Genomic DNA, 15,256 nt, shown 5'->3' on the forward strand with positions numbered 1-15,256 from the left:
CTAAGCCCCAGTTGCCTGATGTAAAATGGGGCCCTTTAAACAAACCACACACATAATGGAGATGAAGAGATGAGGACTCCACTGCCAGAGGAGTCGGTGCGCAGAAAACTCTCATACTCTGGGTTGAATATTCAGAGAAAGGACTTCCAGGCCACTGACCTGCTGTGTGATGCAGAGACAGAGGCTTCCCCTCTTTGAGCTTCAGAACCCAGCTGGACAGGCTGCTCTGTTCCTCAGTATCTCTGGGCTGGGAAGAGAGGTGGTCACCACTAGGTCGTTGGGGGAACCCCTGGCCACGGTGGTGGGCTATCTGGCCCCAAGTCTGCAGTCAGTGGCATGTTGCAGCATCAGCACCCACATGAGTCCCTCAAGATTTTTCCAACCTGTGATTGTCCAGCTTTGCACAGGCTGTTCCTGTTGCAAGCTGGAACCGGTTTCTGAAAACTACTTACGTGTCCTCGCACAGAATCTCCTCTCTCTCTCTCTCTCTCACACACACACACACACACACAGCAATCCCCTTTCCCAGGATCACCTGTTCACAAAAGCTGCCTCTAGTGGGACACACCCTGCTTCACTTAAACACTCACAGGCTTCTGATGCCCGAGGAGGGCTGGGCAGAGAGCCCAGGTCCCACACTCCAACCCTGGCCTTTCGGGCTGGGGCAAGTGATCTCAGGGAGAGGAAGAACGTCAGTGCTGGTCATCATTACTGAGAATTCCTGCCCGCCAGAACGTGTCACGGAGGTCCCTGGTGGGCTTATTCTCCGACTAACCCCTGTCCCCCGAAAAGGTGATTTGGTCCTCGCAGGACGTGGGAAACACTTGGGCAAGTGGCTTTCTCTCATTGGGTCTCAGTTTCTCTCTCTGTGAAATGGGATTGAGCAAGCCTGGGCGCAAGAGTCCTAGAGTACAGATGGTTCTCACAAGTGTGTCTCGGTTCCCAGGCCCGCCCCTGCAGGTTTGTGGGGTGCGTCGGCTCCAAGGGTGGACAGTTCCCCAGACCTTCCTAGGGCGGTTCCGGCCAAGCGCAGCCCTGCCGCTCCCCACCATGCGCCAGGAACCCCGATTCCCAGCCGGCCCCATCGTGCTGTCGCTTTAAGGTCGGGCGGGGCGGGCTGGACGACGGCACCTGGGGCCGCCCAAGCCGGGCCACCCGGAGTCTCAGCGGCCGCGAGCTGCGGCGAGGGCGCGGACCGAGGCAGCGAGGGACGGCGAAACGGACGCCACCAAGGCGGCAGGTGGCGCTCCGCGTGCAACAGCCCGGGACCCGACGCGGAGAGGGAGCGCGCGGCGGTCTTGCGTGCTCGGAGGGCGCGGCTGCCCAGCTGTCCCGTAGCCACTATGCCTTCAGGCCCGCCGGGCTCCCCGCGCACAGACCGCGCCTGACGCCTGACGCCTGTCGCCCGATGGCCGCGTCCCAGGTGGGTGTGAACCCCTCTCTCCCCGCTTTGCGACCACCTCGGCACCCGCGAAGGCCGACCCCTCCCGGACCCCTCTCCTTAACCTTGATCGCGTGTGAGTGGACACCCAAGTGTCCACCTGTGTTCTAACTTGCGGGGTGGCCTTAGGCGGGGACACCCAGGGCCTCAGTTTCCCCAGCAGTTAACATGGGAATGGGTTGGGCCACTTCCTCAGATGGTTTCATCTTTACAGAAACTAGCACCTGAAGTGCCCTTATTAGTGGCGTGGGGTGGCTGCCGTGGCACAGCGCATCCTGCCCCACCACCCCAGGGCGGAGGCAGCTTCTCCTGCAGCTCTCCCACGGCAACAGGGCTTTCTACCAGGGACTCAGGGGCCCCACTGCCGCCTTGCCGGGGCCAGAACCTAGACTCAGGCTGGCCCTCGGAGTGATGGGGCCAGAGGGAGGGCGGCCCGGTACCAAGTGCTGCTGTGGAGACAAAACCCCAACGTAGCAGGATGAGCGGTTTTCATATATTTTAATTCTCCCGGTGCTCTCCTGTTTTTGTGCCCATTTTACACAATAGGGCACCATGGCAGGGGGAAGCTTGCCCACTTCAGAGCCGGGTCCATCCTCTGTCCACTCTGCCTCCCCAGCTTCACTTGTGGCCCTGCTCCCCACACAACCCCCAGAGGCAGGAATTTGAACCCAGGCTTCAGCAGCCTGCTCAAGGTCCAGCCCTAACAGAGTGACCACAGTGAGGGGCAGCCATGGGTGGACCCTCCTGATGCCCAGGACCAGATCCCTGATCCCTCTGGCTGGAGGCAGGCCGGCATAGCTCCCGGAGAACTTTGGGGAAAGGGTGGTGTTGTGGCAGCATAGCAGGTGAAAGGAGAGACCTAGAAGGGAGCAGAGGCCTCCCCAGGCAGAGGGAGCAGAAGACCTAGTAGAGACCCCCCAGGTGGCCAGAGTTTGGGTGAGGGTGGAGGAAGGGCAAGAGGGAGGTGGAGGGCAGTAGTAGAGGCAGGTCAGGCGGTCAGGCCCCACTGAGTGTCAGGATTGAGGTGGGACTTCTTTGCGACTGGAGGGGCTTCCTGCCTGCCCCCTAAGGTTTGGGGTTACATCCTCCAGGGCAGGGAGCCCTTCCCTCTGCCCCATCAGGGTACAGGGTCTGGAGGTGCACCAGCGTGATGGTGGGTAAACTGCCTGGAGACCACCTCTCTGAAATGGATGTCGTGGGACAGGACACCCTGATGATAATCAGTCATAATCATAAAAGAACCACAGCACAAGTGCACAGGCTGTCCTTCATCCAGTGGACATTGACACTCTCCAGTTTTCCAGATGGCAGGTTAGCGAGTGCCCTGCCTGCCATGGGGATCCAGCTGGAGGGAGGAAGACCCACACAAGCAGATGACCACACGCCACGTGAGAACACACCCCAGGTGATTGTAGGCCCTCGAGGAGGCGAGGCAGGAGGGAGTGCAGGGTGCTGTAGGGAGAGTGCCACCCACCTCCACAGCTTACAAATACACCTTTTTTTGTGGGGTGCCAGGGATAAACTCAGGGGCACTTGACCACTGAGCCACATCCCCAGCCCTATTTTGTATTTTATTTAGAGACAGGCTCCCTGAGTTGCTTAGCACCTCGCTGTTGCTGAGGCTGGCTTTGAACTTTGAGATTCTCCTGCCTCAGCCTCCCGAGCTGCTGGGATTTACAGGCGTGCGCTATCAATCCTGGCTGAGTGTGTGCCACCAATCCTAGCTTTTTAATGGGTTAATATGAATTATTCCATCTACAGACTATGCCATAGTTCACTGACCGTTTTGTTATAGTTGGACATTTAAAATGGCTCTTTCCAAATTATGACCAGCATAAGCAAGGCCATAGTGAGTGTCCTTTTGCACAAAGTCTTGCTCCATGTAGGGATTTTCAACACCTCTCATGCTTGTCCTGGGTCTTTGAATCTTCCCCTGTCAAATGGAGATAACAGCAAGACCTCAGGACCTTGTAACAAGATGAGGTAAGGCAGAGGCTAACCAGCAAGTCCTGGTCCCAGCAGGCCTGGGGACCTAACAGGGGCACGCTCCTCACCCTCCTACTTGTGTCATGGAGGGGAGCCTATGCCCACCAGGCCGTGAAGCCTCTGAGACCTGAAGAGAGGCTCAGAGGGAGTGTGGCCACACCGACAGGGCTCCTGCTCTGTCCCAGGCACAGCTCTAAGGACCCCACACACATGATCTGTGACCCTCAAAGCAGCCCTGCAAAGTCGGGGCATCGTCTCCACTTCACAGAGGAGTCAGATGAGCTCTCCGAGGTCACACAGTGACCTTGGGTAGAGGAGGACTACAGCCCAGGTCTCTGGTCACCTTTCACATGCCTTTCTCTCTTTCTGGCTCCAGATGTGTGACAGGGGCCAAGTGGCCTCCACCTTTCGCTGTTGCATGACCATCGGTGGCACAGTGTTGCTGGTGGCCGGGACACTCTGCTTCGCTTGGTGGAGTGAAGGGGATGCAGAGGCCCCACCTGCCCAGCTGGACCCCCCTGCTGAGCAGGCCATGTCCCAGGCCCCAGGCCCCCTGCTCAGGCCCGTCAGCTTCTTCTGCTGCGGTGTAGGCGGCCTGCTGCTGCTCTGCGGCCTGCTGTGGTCCCTTAAGGCCAGCATGCGGGGGCCACCCCGGTGGGACCCATACCACCTCTCCAGAGACCTGTACTACCTCACTGTGGAGACCTCGGAGGAGGAGAGCTGCAGGTCAGTGGGTAGGGCGGGGACCTCAAGTGACTGAGCACAGTTATACTATCCAGCATTTACTCAGTAAATTCTCCCGAGGCTCTTCCTCTGGACCAGGCCCTTCCCTGTGTCCTGGGGATGTGGAGGTCGATCAGTGGGTCTGTACTAACCTGAAGGAGTTGAAAACTACTCTGGCTGATGACAAGCCAGAGTAGTTAGAGCTGTGTGAGAGAGGCAGACATGGTCACCTGGGGACTTGAAGAAATCCAGGCAGGCTTCCAGGAAGAGGTGCTGGCTGAGCTCAGTGGCATAACAGAGGAGTTAAGAGCCCAGGCACAGGAAGAGGTCAGACCCACTGGGATCCTGTGCTGGTTCTGTCACTAACTAACCAAGGGACTTCAAGTCCATCACACCCCCTGCCCCATAAGCCTCATCTTCCTCATCTGAATTTAAACTGGTACCTGCCACTTGCTGCTGTTCACAGTCATGTGCTCAGTCCTCATGGTGGCCCTCTGAAGCAGTTATTGCTTTTTTTTTTTTTTTTTTGGTACCAGGGAAATGAACCCAGGGGTACTTAACTACTGAGCCACATCCCCAACCCCCAACCCTTTTTAATTTATTTTTTATTTTGAGACAGGGTCTCACTAAGTTGTGTAGGCCTCAATAAGTTGCTGAGGCTGCCCTTGAACTTGGGATTCTCCTACCTCAGCTTCCCGAGCCACTGGGATTACAGGCATGCACCTCCACACCCAGGGCAGCTACTGTTTTTAACTGAATTCATAGAAGAGGAAACCAGACACTGAGACATTAAGTAACTTGCTTAGGAACATCAGCTAGTGTGTGTCAGAACTGGGACTTGAACACAGGCAGCTTCCCCCTACTCCCTATGACATGAAATGACAAGATGTCTATGTAGAGTACAGCTCAGTGCCTGCCACACAGTAGGTGCACAGGAAAGGCCAACTTTCCCTCAAGGGGACAGGGATGCACAAAGGAACAGGTCAGGGTGGAGACAGATGCTGCATGAGTTTCTCATCCTGTCCTGCCATGATTGCTGCCACCCTGGCCTTTTAGGATCTTGTTTTTCTCCATGAAATTTGATTCCCATAGTTGTGCATAAAAGGACTATCACCCCAGCCCCAGTACCAATTTTGCCCTGGAGAGCATGCCTGAGTGACATATGCCCTTATGTACTTATTTATTCAACAAAGTACCCAGCAGGCCACACCCCACTGGCCTGCATACATCATCTGTCCTTCTAGCCTTCTGTCCCTCTGGGGCACCCAGGGTAAGAATTACTGTTGCCATTTGCAAGGCACAGCTTGAAAGTGGTGGGAGACTGCGGGCGGCAAAGCTTGGGGCCCCTCCCCTCCCCCCGTGCTGGATTCAGGTGCAGCAGGGCTGACCCAGACTCCTGAGCTGCCCCTTCCTCTTCCCTTTGTTAGCGGGCAGATGCCTTCTGAGTTGAAGAATGCAAGTATTTCTGCTGTAGTTGTGGCTCCTCGAGGCCAGACACAGTTCACAGCGTGACCACTGAGCCGGGGAGTCAGCCCTTCGGTGGGGTGGACTGTTAGAGGGAGGCCTAGGGCCTTGGGGACCACCCAGCCAAACCCTGGACTTCTCAGATGGGTCTCAGAGGGACCAAGTGACTGTGGGACTAGAAGCCAGGCCAGGCCTTGGTTCTCTGGATGGGAGCTGCTTGTCCCCGCCCAGCCGGGCCGCGCAGGGAGTGGGTGTTGTCTGTACACACAGCTGTGTTGAGGCAACAGGGTCCAGGCCACGGCTGTGCCATTCAGGTGGGGCCACTCCGCCTTCATTCCGAGAGGGCTGGACACCCACCAGGAGGCTGCAGGAGGCTCCTGGCCAGCAGGCTCTGGCACTCAAGTCTCAGCTTCTGGCTGGGGTGGCTATGTGTCCTGTGGAGGAGGCTCTCCTGCTAGTGTGTTCCTTTCTGTCACTGCGGCTGGCCCAGCCCCGCTCTGCAGCCTGTGGAGCCAGCTGCTGCCTGTTGGATTGTGCCTGTCTTCAGGAACCTTGCTGTCTGGGGGGTGCCTGGCTGTGGGTAAATTCAGGTCAGAGACACAGGCCTCCTTGGTCTGAGCAGATTCCTTCCCCTGCTGGGCCTCAGTTTCTCCATTTATCACCCACTCATTCTTTCATGCATTTATGTTTATTGAGCACCTACCGTATGCTGGGTCCTATTCTGAGGGCTGATGATGCAGCAGTGGACAAGACAGACAAAACCCCTGTCCTCAGGGGCTCACAGAGGACATGGAAGCCCCCTGCAGGAGGTAGTCGACATGGGGCACACAGCATGACTTCTCGGAAGGCGTGGGTTTCCGTCTGTGCTCCTTCTTTTATAAACTGCATGTCTACGAAGGTTAATAGATTTTCTGGGTTCCACAGGATTCCTCCTCTGTCAGCTAGGGGTGACAGACCTGTTCCCTACACTGCTACAAGGCTCAGGTGCACTGAGAGATGGGGAGGTGTACACTGTAAAGCTCACACACATGCTGGCTTTCCCTGCCAGAACCGTGCTTACAGCTGGCAGTGTCCTCTCATGCCCACTAACTGACTGGAGCCTCAGTCGCCTCTGAAGTGTGCATAGGGATTGGGCCCATTTTACAGAAGGGAAGACTGAGGTATGGAGAGGTTGGTTGGCTTTGGAGAGAAGTGTGATGGTGGGTTTAGCTTGAGCTTTTGCGTTCAGGCAAAGCGGGGCCTTTGCCACCTAGCTGATGTGTGACCTTCACTCACTTGTTCATGGGAGGTGCTGCCCCCTGCTCCGTGGCCATGGATCTGAAATGAGTTCACAGAGCTCGAGTGTTAGGCAAATGATATCTCTTCCCCGGCCCTTTCCCCTTCCCCTGCTGTGTCTGCTCCACTCGGCTGAGGGGCTGTGCAGCGGGTGTCAAGCCCCAGCTCTCCTGCCCTGACCAGGCTCCAGAGAGCGGGATGAGTTCCGGCCTCCGTGGAGCTTTCTGCGCATGGGGACTGTTGTGGCAGCGCTCCCACGCACCCGTTGGGGCGCTGGCTCCAGAATACATACACCCTGATTGGAGCCCCCCCAGTGTGTGCCTTGGCTGCCTGTGTTCCCTGGGTTCCTGGCATTATGGACCATGACCTTGGCGATTAAGTGCTAGTGGGTCCGGCTGGCCACCAAGGTGACAGGAGGTGGTGTTAAGGGCTGCTCCACATCTGCCCTGTAAGCAAACTTCCTGTGTATGCTGAGCTCACATGGCACCTGTGCCCTGCCCTGCCAGCTGTCCCCCTCAGATCAGGGTTTAAAGAACCTGGAGCGGGCAGATCACGACTGGGAGGGGAATAGACCAGGAGATGTGGGGGCTCTAGAAACCCCACTAATCTCATTTTTCTGAGTGCTGTCGAAGCTTTTTTCTATTTTTCCTTCTCTGCATCTGTGAAATGGGAATTATTATCCCTGTTTTATTTGGGCTCAGAGAAGGTGTGCACAGGGAGCAGGTCACACAGCAAGAGAACCCAGCTTGCCTGACTCCAGGAGCATTGTTCTTTGTTCTGCCCTCTCCTGCAAAGGATGCTGGGAGCTCAGAGGGTGTGAGGCCCTGCTGGCTTCCTCAGCGGGCTCCCAGCGGACAGCCTGTGTCCTACTGCCACCCAGGCTGGGTTCAAATCCAGGTTCCCATCAACCTGCTCTGTCCCCCTGGTCTGCGATGAGGAGCAGTAAGCCTGCTTCCTCAGTGGTCTGGGCCAAGAAGACACACGACCAGAGAAAGGTTGTGTCCCCAGCAGGCATTGGGTGTTTCCTGGAGGAACGGCAGCCAGTTCCCAGCACAGGTCCCTGGCACTAAATCACATTCCCCATCTCTTCTGTCCCCTTTGCTGGCCTCCTACTACTGGCCCCTCCCTAGTCTAGACAGCAAGACCGCTGGCATGGGGGAAATTGAATCCCCAGCCAGCTCCATGCTGACCATGGACAAGCAACTCGGCCTTTCTGAGCCTGTGCAGGCTTACCATACAGGACACCTGTGACAACAGGTCCTGTCCCCCACCCCTCCTTGAAGCCCTTTGACATATGAATGGCTCCTATTTGTGCAGCATGTGCTGTGTGACTTCTTGCATCATCTCACTTAATTTTCACACTGTCCGCTGAGGTGTATGCCATTATTGTAGCCATCTGACAGATGGGGAAAATGAGGTCCTGATTAATGGAGTTACTGAGTCATGATCTCCCAGCAAAACTGTGGCTGGACCAGCTGGTGCTCAGAATCAGGACCAGCTCTCGAAGGACTTGGTGTCAGGAGTGACCTTCAAGATCACCTGGTCAGTCCTATATGTGTCAGTGTCCCCCAAAACTGTAGCAACCTGGCCACAGACCAGTGACACTCCTGCCACCCGGGGCCTGGGCTGGGAGAGGCACCGACTTCCTGGAGATGACCCCGCAGGGCTCCGAGAAGGCTGAGGGCCAGTCTCACTCCTGTCAGTGTTGGTGTGGCTGAGGCACAAGTGACTCGTTCTTGGTCTGGCCTGCAGAACTTCAGAGGACCCCAAGGCTGGGACCCCAAGTCCCCAAGGCTGGCTCTGGGGCTCCGGGTAGGGGTGGGGAGCAGACCCGCAAAAGCTAAGCCAGGTGGTGGACTTGGGGGGTGGCAGGCTCCCAGCCCCCGGGAGGTGGCCACAGAATGATAATGTCCAGGCAGGCCTGCCCCCGGCATCCGAGGTCCCTCCCACTCTGCCCTGAGCCTCGCAACTCTGATCTTGTGAAGGACGTTTCAGGAAGCTGGCCATGTCTCTCTGTTCATGGACCATCGATCGGTGGTCCAACAACATCCCCAGACTCCTGCCCTCTGCCCCTGACAACCAGGCAGTGTCCCCACAGTGACAGGGAAGAGCACTGTGAGAACAGAGCAGGAGAGGGAGCTTGACCTGGGAGGAGGTCAGAAAACGACAGGAGGACTCTCCAAGGACAAGCCAGGAGTGGACAGCAGCCAAGGGCGTGGGGAGCGCTTTTCCCTGCAAGGGAACTGAGGAGGCAGGAGGGAGGGGCGGCAGAGCGGAGGGGCCAGAGCTGCCCATGCCCAGCGTCAGCTGTACAGATCCGGACTGGGAGCCCAGTGTGGCAGCTCGGGAGGCTGAGGCAGGAGGATCGGAGTCCAAAGCCAGCCTCAGCAACTTAGGGAGGACCTGTTTCAAAATAAAAAAAAATAAAAAAATAAAAAAAGGAAAGAGAAAAGGCGGGGGCTAGGGGTGTGGTTCAGTGGCTAAGTGGCCCTGGGTTCAACCCCTGGTATAAAAAAAAAAAAAAAAAAAAAAGATCTGGACTGTGGCACGGAGCCTTCCCCACCTCCCCATAGCTCGGCATGCAGCAGGGCTTTTGTCCTGGCCCCTGCTAATGGTCTTTCTTCTTTTTTGTAGGACCCCAAAGGTGGTTTCCATCCCTACTTACGAGGAGGCCACGCACTGCCCACTAGCAGAGGGCTCCCCAGCACCACCTGCGTGTCCCACGGAGGAAGGCCGGAAATGTGGCGCCCCAGGGGATGTCCTGTTGGGGACCACGCCCCCCTTGGCTCCACCCAGCTACGAGAGCGTTTTCCTTGCTCTCGATGCCATTTCTGGAGACACAACACCTGCCCCAGGTGCTGCCCACTCCTTCCCAGGTCTGGCTCAGACTGCAGGGCAGGATGGGGGGAATTACAGGCTCCTGGCAGAACCTGAAACTGGCGACAAGTGTGATATGCCATTTACAGAGTCTCCTACGGTGCCTGGTATGCAGTAAGCACTCAAGGAAGGTCTGTTGCTGAGTGCTGTTTCATGTATCTATTGCTGTGTAACAAACCACCCCAAAATCTAGTGAGTTAAAATAAATCCCTTTTTATTATGTCTCACACCTCTGTGCGTGGCTGGTCCCCATGATTCTTCTGCTCCACGAGGTATCTGTGAGGGTGCAGTCATCAGGGGCCCGACAGAACGTCCAAGATGGCTCTCTCACAGGGCTGGCACCTGGCCCTGGCCGGCATCTGGGAGAGAACACAGGGGCCCAGAGGCAGAGGTAGAACTGGCTCAAGATCACACACCAGGTTTATGACTGAAAGAACGTGGACTCTGAGTCCAGACCGCCTGTGCGTGGATCCCAGCACCTTCACACCACCTTGGTGACCTTGGACAGTGACCGTCCCTCTCTCTGCCTTGGTTCCCTTGACTGTGAGGCAGAGTTGAGAATCACAGTGGCACCGGCCCCACCCGGGAGTGCTGAGCTGGGAGCAACAGTGGTGGATATGGAGAGCTGGCATGGAGCCTCAGGCTCAGTGCCAATGTGGTGCATAATAAATGCAGGTTTCTTAGCCCCACACCAGGGTCCGATTAAAGTATGCAGATTTTATTAATAGAGGTAATTTCCCTTTACCAACTGCAGATTTGGCCCTTGCTCCATACCTCCTGCTTTCCAGATGTGGCCGAGGTGTCTACTTCCTGTCCAGCTACGTCTACGTCTCTACCCACCTCACTTCCCCTGAGAAATCCAACTTGATGAAGTTACCTGACTTTCCCAGCAAGTAGGGGTTCCGAGGCCTGGGGCTCGGTCAGAGGATAAGGTGGGCTGTTGTTTCCCACCTGCAAAACTGCTCCTTACAGCTGGTGAGTCCCCATTTGACAGGGGTGAAGACTGCACAAGAAAGGCAAAATCTCAGCCGGGCGCGGTGGTGCACGCCTGTAATCCCAGCGGCTCAGGAGCCTGAGGCAGGAGGATCGAGAGTTCAAAGCCAGCCTCAGAAACTTAACCAGGTGCTAAGCAACTCACCGAGACCCTGTCTCTAAATAAAATATAAAAAGGGCTGGGCATGTGACTCAGTGGTTGAGTGCCCCTGAGTTCCATCTCTGGTACAAAAAAAAAAAGACAAAAATCTCAGAGAATACAGTTAGAGCCAGTGTTTCCTGAGGCCTGGGATCACCCACTTGTGCCTAGACATTGCAATCTTGGCCACCTGGTCTCCTGATTCTTACCTGTCCCCTCAGCCCAGGGGCCAGGGTAAGCCTCATCAAATGAAGGTCAGATCAGGCTCAGAACGGGTGCCCAGCTTACTCTGAATAACGAAAGCCCTTGCACTGGTCTGAGGAGAGGTCTGGTCTCCGTCCCAACCTCCCATCTCCTGCCTCCCTTCCCCTACCTGCCCTGGCTCCCTGCACAGCCAGGCTCCCAGGCTCTGCAGACTTCCTCCCTCTAGAAGTTCTTCCTCGCCCACCGGTGGGTTTTGGAACCCTCTCCCTCGCCGCCAGCATGGGAGTTGCAGGCCCAGATCCCCCTCAGGTCCTCCCTCCCTCCTCCTCTGCGACTCTGCTTCCCCTTCCCCTTTGCAAAGTTACCCCCAGGGCAGTGTGGGAGTTGCCTACTTTGCTGCCCTGACCTTGGGCTGGACACACATATTTGGGGACCCTCTGCAGTTCGCAACAGGTGGGCGCTCCGGCCGCCAGCGTGAGGAATGTCCCCGGGGGCAGGTAAGTTAATGAGTGGCAGGTGTGACCGGAAGGCCCCACTTTCCCTGGCAGAATGGAGGGGGCAGGGTGGGAGTGCTGGGCAGCCGGAAAGACCTTTCCACGTTCTCTCCACATCACTCATCTGTGTCTTAATCAAAAGTCCTCAGGAGGGACAGTGACAAGGTCACCAGCGCCCTGCCAGCTGAGCCAAGGCCACGGAGATGGCCTCTTGATGGAGGCTTGCGGCTGTCCTCTTCTGAGCTGCAGTGGCCTTGCTGAAAACTGCAGACCCTGTGCCAGTGGCAGGAAGCCCCATCAAGGAGCCACGCCAGAGCCAGGTCTGCCCTGGGCAACCCTGGTGGCACCAGCTCGCTTCCTGGCCCGCAGTCCAGCGCCTTCACCCACACTCACATCCCATCTTGTGCTGGTCGCTGGAGACCCAGATGTCAGGGACCCTTGGAGCTCAGCCCTCTCCAGGCCTTCCCTGGGCTCCTCCCAGGCTTCTGTTACCCAGGTAACCCCTTCCCTTGGAGGCTCCTCCAATTGGCCCAGCCCAGGCAGAAACCTCACCTGCTCCCCCACACCTGTTGCTAACTACCTGCACTTGGATGGGCCTCTCCGCAACTGAAAAATTAAGAGGTCCTGTCCCTCCCCTGCATTACTCCTGTACTATGACCTTTTAAAGAAGGTCACGTACCTTCACGTGACCGGGGAAGTTTCCTGCCTGTCCTTCCCTCTGGCCTCCCTCTGCCCTGCTCCTTACAGTCCATCCTTCTACTCACAAATACTATCTAGAGTCTTCCCTGTTCTAGGCCTAGGGACACAGGACTGAACAAAACAAGGCTGCCACCTTTGTGGAGCTTGGGTTCTACTTGAGAGAGAGAGACAAGATAAACTAATAATGGGTATGGTATGATAGATGGTATGAATACTATGGAGAAAAATAATTTGGGAAAGGAGGACAGGGCATCACTGGGGAGGGGCTTCTGTGATCTTCGAGTATGACCAGGAAGACCTCACTATAAAGGAGACATTTGGTAGAATCCTTGAAGGAGGTCAGGGAAGGAGCCATGTAGCTATCTGAAGGAAGAGCATTTCGGGAAGGAAGGGCAGGTGCAAGGGTCCTGGGGTACCTGTGCATTCCAGGAATAGCAGGGACCCCAGGAGGTCAGAGGAGTGAGTATGAGCTCAAAGGGGTGATGAGCAGGCTGCGTAGGCACATTATCCAGGGCTTTGGGTCATCCTATATCTTGGCTTTTTCTCTGAGAAAACAAAGAACCATTCCAGGGTTTTGATCAGAAGAGTGACGTGCTCTGACCTTGTCTTGGATTAGAAAGAGACTTCATGGGTCCAGGATGGAAGCATAGACCAGTTACGGGGAGAAATGATGGAAGGCCAGACCTGGTGATGAGCAGTGAGGGCTGAGACGTGGTTAGATCCTCATATCTGGAAACTTGGGCCAACGGGATATGGGGGTGAGAGGAAGCGAGGGTGGTGGCCTGGACATCCAGGTGGATGGCCTGGTAGCTCATGGGGGGATGGAATTGGTGTGAGAGAGCAGGTCTGGGGAGGAGTAGGCAAGGTGGACCCGCTGTGCACAGCATGTGGAGTCCTGTCTCCAGCCATGGGTCAATGGGCATCTGCCTCTGGGACTTCGCACATGATGGTCCCTTTCCTGGAAGCCTCTCCTGCCCTGTCAAAGGGATCCCGTCTGTGAATCTGTCCCTACACCTCCCTATTCTGCTCTTACCCCTCTCTGCTTCGCGCATGTGCCAACCTAATGCATATTTCGGACTTCATCATACTATGCTGCAGGAGGACTGAGCACTCCCAATACTGTGTTTAGCAGAATGCCTTACACTTCAGTGTCCCACCCGTGTTAGGAGCCCAGCCAAAGACCCACTGAGGAGCTGGTTTGAATCCTAGCTCTGCTATTTACACGTTCTGTCCCGTGGGTGGCTCACCTTGCCTCCCTCACCTTGCCTCCATGGGCTTCATTTCTGCCACTGTCAAATGGAGATGCTCTTTCCCTACCTACTTCTTGTGGAAGGATAGGTCCTAAAGGCCTGGCTGGGTGGTGCATGCCTGTAATCCCAGGGGCTTGGGAGGCTGGGCAGGAGAATTCAAAACCAGCCTCAGCAAAAGTGAAGTGCTAAGCGACTCAGTGAGAACCTGTCTCTGAATAAAGTACAAAATAAGATTGGGGATGTGGCTCAGTGATCAAGTGCCCCTGAGTTCAGTCCCCAGTACCCCTGCACCCGGCAAAAAGCGTAAAGACGAACCTCTTTAGAGTGGAAGATGGCAGTGGCTAGCGCGCCCCCTGCTGGAAGGTGACTGGCGGCGCAAAAACTCTCCCCACCTCCCCTTCGCCCCAGTTCTTGGGGGAAGGTAGAAGTCAGAGGGGCGGAGGGCTTGCGGGGAGCCGGAACCGCCGGGAACATTTTCCAATACACTATGCACACATTTTCCCATTTAGTCTTATCACGACTCTAGGGAGAAGATTAGATTAGACCCGTGTTTCTTTTTCTTTCCTTTCCTTTCCTTTCCCTCCCTCCCTGCCTGCCTCCCTCCCTTCCTCCCTTCTTTCCTTTCTTTCATTAGACCTATGTGTTTTTTCTTCTCCCTTCCTTCCTTCCTTCCTTCCTTCCTTCCTTCCTTCCTTCCTTCCTTCCTTCCTTCCTTCCTTCCTTCCTTCCTTCCTTCCTTCCTTCCTTCCTTCCTCCCTCCCTCCCTCCCTCCCTCCCTCCCTCCCTCCCTCCTCTCTCTCTCTCTCTCTCTCTCTCTCTCTCTCTCTCTCTCTCTCTCTCTCTCTCTCAGAAACTTAGAAAAAAAAGGCAAAGAAGACTAAATCGTGACTAAAGGTCGGGATTGCAAGAGAGTGCACGGTGACCCAGAAAGGCCCCCAGGAATGGCTAAAAGTCAGATCCCTCTGCACTGGGATTGGAGGTGCGTTGGTTCTGGTCCCTGCTCAGCCTCCGCCTCAGTTTGGGAAGATACTGACCGACCTCCCCACTCCTCGGTCTCGGTTTCCTCATCCCTGCCCCCTCTCACCTCCCACCCGGGGCTGCTGCCGCCACCTCCCTCTGGGGGCTGCAGGACGGAGGCACCCACCTACCATAGGATGACAGGAGGGTGCGAGCGCGTGTTGTGGCGGCCACCAGGGGGCGCACGAGGCCCTGGCTGGACCACAACCATCTATTGGGCGGCTAGTCTCTCTGCCAGGTTCTAGGACCAGGTAGGCTGCTGCCCATTTGAGTTTCAGTCTCTTTTCCTGGGAGAGACATCAGCTTGGTGACCTTAGATTCATTGCTTCCTGTCTATGAGCCTCTGTAAAACAAGGGTCCTGACCTGTGAATAGTCACAGGTTACCTCCCCTCCCATAAGTTGTTTCCAATTCATAGGTGACAAAACTCATGCCCACCTGCCCAAGTTTGCCCTGGAATCAGATCTGAGGTGATCCAGTATCCCAGCCCTCAGCATCCTCTTATGAAGGTTCCCTGAGCTCTGTGCCAGGGGACTTCCTCTACCGTCTGTAACAGGCAGACTGAACCGGTGATGGAGAAGCCCCCGCTGGGAAAAGTGTCTGTGGGAAGGAAAGCCAGTGCTCTGAGCAAAGGTGAGTGTGAGGGAACCAGCACAGCCTGCCAGGTCGGAGCGAGGTGCTGACCTCGATCACCA

The 15,256-nt window shown here is 56.1% G+C and overlaps 1 protein-coding gene across 2 annotated transcripts; it reads left to right on the plus strand.

Moving 5' to 3' along the window:
- The first annotated feature begins 1,251 nt into the window (after positions 1-1,251).
- TMEM61 (transmembrane protein 61) lies at positions 1,252-9,995 on the plus strand. 2 transcript variants are annotated; one of them, XM_079106733.1, is made up of 3 exons: positions 1,252-1,423; positions 3,804-4,153; positions 9,524-9,995. In XM_079106733.1, the coding sequence occupies exons 1-3, from the start codon at positions 1,409-1,411 to the stop codon at positions 9,882-9,884; spliced, it is 726 nt and encodes a 241-aa protein (XP_078962859.1). In that variant the 5' UTR covers positions 1,252-1,408; the 3' UTR covers positions 9,885-9,995. The 2 variants fall into 2 exon arrangements, with proteins under 2 accessions (XP_078962859.1, XP_078962858.1); XM_079106732.1 differs by lacking the exon at positions 1,252-1,423 and adding an exon at positions 2,406-2,846.
- The last annotated feature ends 5,261 nt before the right edge of the window (positions 9,996-15,256 follow it).

This window comes from Sciurus vulgaris (assembly GCF_902686455.1).
Source record: "Sciurus vulgaris genome assembly, chromosome: 1".
Classification (NCBI taxonomy): domain Eukaryota; kingdom Metazoa; phylum Chordata; class Mammalia; order Rodentia; family Sciuridae; genus Sciurus; species Sciurus vulgaris.

What these genes read in the sequence shown, in the direction of transcription:
- TMEM61 (XM_079106732.1), top strand. Translation starts at nt 2,592, where the DNA reads ATGGTGGGTAAACTGCCTGGAGACCACCTCTCTGAAATGGATGTCGTG. An exon ending in CACGTGAGAACACACCCCAG is followed by an intron (nt 2,847 to 3,803) that starts GTGATTGTAGGC and finishes TTCTGGCTCCAG; the next exon opens with ATGTGTGACAGGGGCCAAGT. An exon ending in TCGGAGGAGGAGAGCTGCAG is followed by an intron (nt 4,154 to 9,523) that starts GTCAGTGGGTAG and finishes TCTTTTTTGTAG; the next exon opens with GACCCCAAAGGTGGTTTCCA.